This window comes from Lutra lutra, chromosome 5, assembly GCF_902655055.1.
Source record: "Lutra lutra chromosome 5, mLutLut1.2, whole genome shotgun sequence".
Classification (NCBI taxonomy): domain Eukaryota; kingdom Metazoa; phylum Chordata; class Mammalia; order Carnivora; family Mustelidae; genus Lutra; species Lutra lutra.
In genome coordinates this window covers 136,512,560-136,521,786 of record NC_062282.1, presented here as the reverse complement: position 1 = coordinate 136,521,786, position 9,227 = coordinate 136,512,560, and the positions used below count along the sequence as shown (strand labels likewise).

Sequence of the window (9,227 nt, the reverse complement as noted above, 5' to 3'; positions counted from 1 at the left end):
CTTGTGGGAGTGAGCTCTCCTGTGTTAGGAATTCACCTACTTGATTTTCTGTAGCATCTTTTTTTTTTTTTTTTTTAAGATTTTATTTATTTGAGAGAGAGAGAGCATGAATGGGGCATGGGGGGTGGAGAGAGGGGCAGAGGGAGAAGCAACTCCCCGTTGAGCAGGGAGCCTGACAGTAGGGACGGGGGCTTGATCCCAGGACCCTGGGATCTTGACCTGAGCCGAAGGCAGATACTTAACAACTGAGTCACCCAGGTGCCCCTGTGCCATCTTTAAGTCGACAAAACTCTAAAACTGAATGGGCCCCTACATGAATTTCTGTGTGAGACGCTGCAGAATGAATCCCACATCAGTCAACATGTATAAATGACCACTAGGAGCCAAATGCTGAGCTGAGAGCCATGGAAAAACTCAGATGTTCCCTGTGCATAAGGAATTTAGTCTAGGAGTTGGCTAAATAAGACATTTGCCCCAAGCTAGGGGTACCTTAGCTCTGCCAGGCCACATAGCAATAGGGCTTCCTCCAAACAGATGGGTAGCTTTTGGTGAGTGGTTCCTGGGGGAGGGTCCTTCCTCAGTATGCAGAGGTGCTGTACAGGATAGCAGCACCTCAGACTCGTGCACAAAATTCAGGAAACACATAAGTAAATGTCAAATGGATTATGGAGGGTCTACACACGCTTATTCTCCCTACTTAAGAAGGGCCTCACAAGTGGATTACCGTCTCATGCTTTTTTTTTTTAAGATTTTATTTAAGAGAGCGAGAATGAGAGAGTGAGATCATGAGAGAGGGGAGGGTCAGAGGGAGAAGTAGACTCCCCACTGAGTAGGCAGCCCCACATGGGACTCGATCTTGGGACTCCAGGATCATGACCTGAGAGGAAGGCAGTCACTGCACCAACTGAGCCACCCAGGTGTCCCCCATCTGATGCTTTTGAAGAATGGGGATAATGTGTGTGTCTTGGGGAGGGTTAGGGTGGGTGGAAGTATCTTCTAAAGCCCCTTAACCTTTTAAAATTCAGAGTCTGTGAATTCAGCTTGATGGTAAAATTAAATAAAACCTCTATTTCAAACCAAAGCGGTGTCTTCCTATTAATATGTCAAAGACTTCCATGTGCCTTTTGTCACATCATGCAGTTCAGTTACGGACTAAGCTCTTTGAACATACTTAAGTACTTTTGAGCACTTTGAGAATGAAAGACATGGAAGGTTGGGGAATGTTGATATACTCAGAAGTGGAATGCTAACTCCCAGTGGAAGAACACCCACCATCTGTAGGGATGGTTAACTGGCTACCTTGTCAGATACACTTGGTCTTGATTTTTTTTTTTTTAAAGATTTTATGTATTTATTTGACAGAGAGAAATCACAAGTAGGCAGAGAGGCAGGCAGAGAGAGAGGAGGAAGCAGGCTCCCCGCTGAGGAGAAAGCCCGATGTGGGGCTTGAACCCAGGACCTGGGATCATGACCTGAGCCGAAGGCAGCGGCTTAACCCACTGAGCCACCCAGGCGCCCCAACTTGGTCTTGATTTTGACACTACTGCAGTCTTACTGGAATGGGCCGGAACTGTCACATACTGTGAGAAGTGGTAAGCGAGCAACCACAGAGCTTCAGCTAACCACTCACATTTCCTGCCTGTGAGGTCATGTGCAGGTAAAGGCACCGAATGGTGGGAAATGAGGATTCAGAGTAGCCAAACGGTCATCGCAATGCTATCTTAATATGTTTCCCTTCATGTTCAGCCACCCTAGAGCTCTCACCTTCTCAGAAATGTGTCTTGTGAATTCTGTGCTTTGCAGACTGGTACAGAAGGAGGTCTGGTCCATGTAAAACACCATGTATTCTCTCTTCCCGCATTCCTCGCCCTCCTATTTCTTTCCCAAATTGAAATTAGTGTCCCTGGTCCCTAAGATTGAGGGAGCTCAGCTCCCATGTCCACCCCACTGGTTACCCTCATTTGTTAGTGGTACAGGGTGCAAACTCTCCTCACTTGCTTTCCCTTCTAATCCTTCTGTCACCAAAGTCAGCCCTCGTTGTCTAAAAACCTGTTGATCATGATTAGATACCAGCACTCACCTAAACCGTGTGGTCAGTATAAAAATCACTAAGATCCTTACCCCACCCTGGAGCTCTCCCACTGAAGAGCTATGAGGGGGCTCGATGGAGGGACAGGTGGTTGGGGCAGGGGGTGGGTAGATGGCAGGGGAAAGAGAGAAGAGGATATGAGGATGGGTGTGTGTACCCTGAGGCATCCTCGATGGACAGATCTTGGCTTGAATCCCAACTCAGACAGATACTGGTTGTGTGAACTTGGGCAAGGTGGATGATATCTGAGGGCCTCAGATTCCAGATCTGTTAAGAGGGGGTGTCATAATTCCTACCCAGCCCAGGTGGCTGCGTAGATTAGAGACCATAAATGGCTCAGAGAAGTGCTTGGTTAAAATATCAACAACCCAAAGTGGGACCTATATATAACTGCCACAGTGGGTGGTAAATGACACAAGAGAAATGCAAACAAAGGGGTGGGGGCTCGCAGCAGAAAGGCTCACACCTGGCAGAAGGCCATGCGTGAGCGTGTGTGCTGAGCACGTGTGTACACAGGCCCTCCCAGCCTCTGGGTGATCTGTTGCCCCAGCACACAGCTAGCCTGGTGGAGCTGAGCAGTGTGGGGCCCACGGGCGCACACCTGGGAGCCACCCAGTTCCCACAAAATCGGACGTTTACCTGTTGCAGCAGGCATGACCTGGAGCTCATGCCCTTGAGGGATCAGCCGAGAGGCAACAGAATGGACATTTGGAAAGGGCACTGCCATCCAAATTGACTTCGGCCTGCTATGGGGATTGAACATTATTCCCTCCTCCAGAAAGCAAGGTGTTTTCATCGGTTTTCCTTCCACCCCCTTCCCCGGATGTCTAAGATCAAGCGTGCTTCTCTCTTCTCCAGCTCAGAGGCTGAGAATGGTGCGGAGGAGAAAAAGAAGATCTGCAAGTCGCCAACAGTCCAGTCCCCAAGCCCGTCCATTGAGGTCGAGTCCCCAGACCAGAAGAGAATCCTTTCCTTGCGGTGAGTCCTCATGGTGACACTTGGTTCTCTGGGGCCTCTGGGGAGGAGGGGCTGCTGGGAGGAGCCCGTGTTGCCAGTTTGGTGGTGGCGGCTGAGAATCAGGATCTCGTGTAGGCGAATAAGCCCCTGAGAAACAAGCACGGTGTCTGTCTTTGATATCCTGGCACCGGTGCTTGCCCTCCTGTCTCATTTCTTTTGGGCGGCATCTTTCCTCCTTCTTGCCCCAGTCTACTGCAGAACACCTGCCCCATTCTTCAAGGACAGATCTTGCTACCGGATAAAGCCAGCATAGCCCCCTGTCTGGCATAGACCTCGGAAGCACCTGGAAAGGCTGGCCAAGGAGCCCTCGAGGCCCGCCCAGCTTGGGCCTCTCTGCCTGTGCGTGTGCTCACCTGCTGCCTCGCTGTCCTGGCAGCCACCTGCCTGGGATCCCTGGCTGGGGTGTGCATGGCTCAGGGGGCCGCCTGCTTCCTGGGGGCCGGAGCTGGAAGCCGGCTGGGGCAGGGGAACAGGCCGTTCTGAGAGGAGCCATGGTCCCTGGCGCTCTCTCAGACTCCAGTTATGTGTTTGCTTTCACACGGAAGGAAGAAGCAAGAACTTCAGCTTGCTTTTCTTGCCCTGAAAAGAGAATGGGTGTACCCATGGTCAGTTTCGGGAAGTGTGGCCAGGGATCTGTGCTGGGTGGTGCAGGGAAACTGCTCTCCTTTCTCCTCCCTGAGACTGCATCTGTCAGAACTGTTCCTTCGGGGTCTTGTGGCCTCTGTGAAGGGTAATGAAGTAACTCCTGCCTTTCCCTTTCCTTCCTGGCTTCCCAGCCCATTCCTTCTCTCCAAATCCTTACTTCATTCAAGACCAAGCATAAGTCTCCTCGCTGTGCCTGAGATTTTTCTTTTCTGGCTTCCTCGTTCTCTCGTCTTCAGTTCTGCATGGCTGGCTTGACACATCTCACACCTATAGCTGTTTCCTGTCTGAGCATCTCACCTCACTCACCACTCAGGTCTCTGGGCAAAGGCACAAAGTATGTCATTTCTTGAATCTTTTACCATTACTGGCTGGCTCCAATGGGTGCTTGGAAAAAGTTGCTTTGACCCCGCCTCCCCCAGGCTTCGGATGAGAAGCACACACTCATCGTGAGAGCGGCTTATTAAACAGTGTGGGTGAGTCGCCTGTGTAGTCACAGAGAGTCCCCCACGTGCTTTACTGCTCTGCTCTCACTGTCTGGAAATTCCTAATTTTTGAGTAAGAGGCCCGACATTTTCATTTGCACCGGGTTTTCCGTCCCCTTCATAGTCACCTGTGAGAAAAACGAGCACCACAGTTCAGAAGACACAGAGATAGCAATGCTATGTAAATCAGCAGCCCTCCTCCCCCTTTCACAGAGCGCTGTGCTATGCAGAGGTCCATTCTGCTGGTGGCTCTTGAATTCGTCAAGGATACAGCTACCCTCCTGGGTGCATTTGCTCAGAGTCCTTCAAGAGGTCGTTGTCGTTGCCTTGGCAATTCCATTGACGTTTACTAATGTGAACCTGTAGAGGTGATTAAATCAGATTAGTGGATAGTATAAATAGTAGGTAATTTGACATTTGTAAAAAAAATAATTTTATTTTAGAGTACAGTCTTTACTCATAATTTCAAAGAGAAAAGTAATTGCTAGAATTCAGAAGGAATTTGTATCTGTGAATGGTTTCAGTGGTCAGTAGCTAAGTCCAAATCTTCACCTGTGGCTAGAGCAACTTGGAGCCAAACTGTTAGGGCTGGCAAGAGCCCAAAACATCCGATAGCCTGTTTTTTCATAGCTGAGAAACCCAGAGTCTAAAATCTGACATCAGTCATTTCTGTCTCTGAGTCGTACCCTCAAACCTCCTGAATTACTCAGGATTCTTACATCTGCTTTGAAAAAAAAAAGAAAGAAAAGAAAAGATTCTTACATCTGCTTTGAACCAAATAGTAGTTTTAACTGAGCCTGTTTGTAAGAAATCATATTGTGGAATCATGAATTTCATGTGCTATTTTTCCCAATAATCAAAAATAATCCCACATAATTGTATCCTAAAAGTTGGTCCTATGTAGACCTCTAAAAATCATACATGTATTCTACTTTGAAATGATTCTGCGTGTCTGTAGGCCTGAAGACATGTGCAAATTCGCATATGTACTCAAACGGAGAGCCAGGACCAGAGTCACCTCAGAAACACCTCTGCCCTCACTAGAACAAAGGAAGACTTGACTTTCAAACACATTTTTCATTTTTATCCTGGTTTCATATCTGTTTTCCCCACTCTGGGATGTTTTGTTTCTCTTTTCCTCATACCCACCTCCTGCTCATCCTCTGGAACCCAGTGTATTAAACCCACATAGTGCTATTGAGCTCCTCTTCTCTTATCTCCTGTTGGAGTTTGTATCTCTCTACGTGCCCCCAACACCCCTGGTATGTATTATTTGGTGTTAAATCTTGTACTGCCTTTTAAAAAAGATGTCTGATGAATTCTTGGGCTCCTTAAGGAAAAAGACTGCCTTGTGTGCCTCCTGGCTTTAATACAATGCCCTCCTCAATTAACACATGTTAAATATTAATGGAACTCTGAAACAAAAATATTCTTTGCTTGAACTATAGCTGTAGTTTTGTTTAATAATTTGCCTATACTGCTCCTCTTTGACTGCTTAAAAGACTTTTGAGATGGTATAATGACCTTCACAGTTCAGCTGTTACTTCTCCCTTCTACAATTTCACATTTCTCCAGTTTAAGATTGCGGCCTGGTGAAACCATCCCAGTCTCCTACACACTATACTGTGTAAATGCTCGCAGAGTATCACGAGTGATCACCAAGGTCTAGAAGAGAAAAACAAATGTCAGGTTTTCTCATGCGATTGTATAATAATCAAGATTTATCACAGTACAGTCAATAATGAGTAGCATACAAAATTCATCTTACAGGCTCCCTGGATTCTCTTTCCTCAGGTCCAAATCCAGTTTTGACGGTACCTCTTTAGCAAGCGACAAGAACGACTATAAAGCAGAAAGCAAAAATGAATCTAAGATGGACAGGAAAAAGTATTCGTCTTCCAGCCAGGTAAATCGGGAAGGCAGTGTGCGTCATGTCACAGCAGGGACACTAAACCCAAGTGTGCATCTCCCTGCTGGTCAGGACTCCCATAGGCAGGGGTGGTAGGGAATCTGGAAGAAAGAAGAGAATGCCGTTCCTTTGGTTGATTTTTAATCAAGATCGTATTTCCCCACTGACCTTTCAGTATATCCTGGGCAGTGGTGGGTTCCACACTGTGCCCCCTAACTCTGACAAGCACCCTGAGAGCAGGGAACAATTTGGTCACATGCTGGTCTAATTAACTGAGACCGGGAGAGCTTTGATAGCCTTGCATTAAAATTAGAGCCTGATACAGCACCTGTATGAATGGAAGGCTCCCCAGCTGCACCGGGGCTGGGGGGGTGGGGAACCTATGAATGGGATCATGATTCTTGTCCAGGAGTAGTTCAGTTCTGATCTCAAACACCCCCAGATGGGTGTGAAAGCCCAGTTCTGTGTCTTAGAGTGGGGAATACTTACTGGAGTCAATGGTTTGAGGTGGTTATTGACACTTCACCCCTAAATACTTGAATATGTGTTTCCTAAGAACAACAACAAAAACAAAAAAAAACAAAAAAAACCCCATTGGCACACACAAGAAATGTAACTAAACAGAAAATATGCCAAAATCGTATTAACATAAAATCCATTTTGGATTTCCATAATTGTCCCAGTAGTAGATGCCTTTTTTTTTTTTTAAGATTTTATTTATTTGACAGTTAGAGAGAGCACAAGCAGGCAGAGTGGCAGGCAAAGGGAGAGGGAGAAGCAGGCTCCCCCCTGAGCAGGGAGCCTGATGCGGGGCTTGATCCCAGGACCCTGGAATCATGACCTGAGCTGAAGGCAGCCACTTAACGAATTGAGACACTCAGGCGCCCCTTTGGAGGCCTTTATAAATGTTTTTTGCTCCCCCCCTCTCTAGAATCCAGTCAGGGGGCATGATTGCATTTATCCATTTATCTGTTGTTTTTAATATAGATCATTCCCACCACCTATTTTTTTTTTCCTTTTATTATGTACACATTTTTGAAGACTCCATGTTCAGGTTTTTTTGTTTCATGGATTTTTTTTTCCCTTTTGGGCCCAGGTTTTTTGGGGGTTTTTTGTTCTTTTGTTTTTTAAGATTTTTTATTTATTTGTCTGCGAGAGAGAGCACAGCAACAGGAGCAGCAGGCAGAGGGAGAAGCAGGCTCCCTGCTGAGCAAGGAGCCCGATGTGGGGCTTGATCTGAGGACCCTGAGATCATGACTGAGCCGAAGGCAGATGCTTAACAGACTCAGCCACCCAGGCATCCCCGACCCAGATTATTTTTAAAATCAAGTCATGCAGCTGATTCTCACCGTAGCCATTAAAAAAAAAAAACAAAAACAAAAAACAGGGGCGCCTGGGTGGCTCAGTGGGTTAAAGCCTCTGCCTTCAGCTCAGGTCATGATCTCAGGGTCCTGGGATCGAGCCCCGCATCGGGCTCTCTGCTCAGCAGGGAGCCTGCTTCCTCCTCTCTCTGCCTGCCTCTCTGCCTACTTGTGATCTCTATCAAATAAATAAAATCTTAAAAAAAAAAACAAAAACCTCAGGAAAGCTCCTGTGGAATACCTAGCTTTAATCCAGGTAATGTCCTGGATGCAGAATGTACTTTTAGGAAGCAGCATGAGGTGACCTACTTTACATGAGGTATTTGTAGAATAGCTGACTTGTGGGGCCCATCTTTCATCTGCATGACCTTTCTAAACTCTTCCTTAGAGCAGTATTAGGGCCAGTCCTGTTACTGAGACCACTCCTAGTTTGGGTAATAAAACATGAAGGGCCTGCTTGTACTATCTCTCTGTTCGACTCACAAGACTTTTTTTTATCAAAAGCATCCTGTCAGGCAGAGGTCCTGGAAGGAGGACCAGTTCTACCTCTTAGCCGTGTGGCGCCAGTTCAGTGATTCAGTTTCCCTGAGGCACACTGTCCAGACCCATGGAATGGGGACACCAGTTCCCCGGGTTATTTTGGGAATGGTATTTTTGAAGGCAGGTTACCAAATGGAAATTGCTGGCTGTCCATTGTTGTTGTCACAGCTGTCTAAACACATGTCTTCTTACCGCCCTCGAGAGTTCTCTCCCCCTGACACTGACTAAGGAAATGCTCTCACAACAAAAGTAGTGAGAGTGACAATACCAGGTGGTGGGTCTTTCAGATGAATTGTACCATTTCAGCCTTCTGGGAGCCCTTTGAGGCAAGTATTTGTCCTCTGGCACAGAAGAATTTGAGGCTCAGCAAGGCTCCCTCACTCGGCCATAATCACACACCAAAGGAAAGGTGTAGCCAAGACTTGACCTCAGGTTTATCTGACCCTTCAACCTCTGCCCCCCACTCTGAAAGTCCTTGTATCTGGAGAGCTCTGAGATCTGCTGCCTTCCCTGGTGAGATCCCTTGGAGTTTCATGCCATTTGTTATTAGGGACATCCTTGTCGAGCCACCTGGGCAGAACAGTGACCACCAGCTGCAGCATGGTCACAGATGTCTGTCCAACCGGAAGGTCACTAATTTTGTTGGAAAATGAAACCTTGTGCCCTGCCCACTCTGAAGGCTTGTGTTGAAGACTGTGAGGTCAGAGAGAAGGAATTCCTAAAGCGACTGTATCAAGGGAGGGGAAATTTGTTAGGTTATTTATTTATTTATTTATTCATTTATTTTAAAGGTGTATTTATTTATTTTAAAGATTTATGTGAGAGAGAGAGAGTGCAGGTGCATGAGCTGAGGGGAGGGGCAGAGAGAGAGAGAATCCACAAGCAGACTCTCTGATGAGTGCAGAGCCCACCATGGTGCTCGATCCCAGCATCCTGAGATCACAACCTGAGCTGAAATCAGGAGTTGGACTCTAATGGACCAAGCAACCCAGGCATCCCTTGTTTTGTAATTTAAATTGAAGTCAAAATTTACAATGTTTCACCAAGAAATGTGAGTGGTGATGCCTGTGTTGTGTTCTCATTGTAGTACAAGGCCAATATGCACTTCCACAAGTTGTTCCTTGATGTCCCAACTGAGGAACCACTGAGGCAAAGTAAGTTCTGGTCTGTTTGACTTATTTGAA

General features: G+C 46.8%; 1 protein-coding gene across 11 annotated transcripts in view; it reads left to right on the top strand.

Moving 5' to 3' along the window:
- GRAMD2B (GRAM domain containing 2B) overlaps positions 1 to 9,227 on the top strand; it is a 111,122-nt gene that overhangs the window by 80,351 nt on the left and 21,544 nt on the right. For 10 of the 11 annotated variants that reach the window (XM_047729974.1, XM_047729975.1, XM_047729976.1 and 7 more), the window contains exons 2-4: positions 2,948 to 3,067; positions 6,028 to 6,139; positions 9,131 to 9,197. In XM_047729974.1, coding sequence (XP_047585930.1) covers positions 2,948 to 3,067; positions 6,028 to 6,139; positions 9,131 to 9,197 — 299 coding nt within the window. Of the gene's footprint in view, positions 1 to 2,947; positions 3,068 to 3,882; positions 3,926 to 6,027; positions 6,140 to 9,130; positions 9,198 to 9,227 lie in introns of all 11 variants that reach the window. The other variant, XM_047729978.1, reaches the window with a different exon arrangement.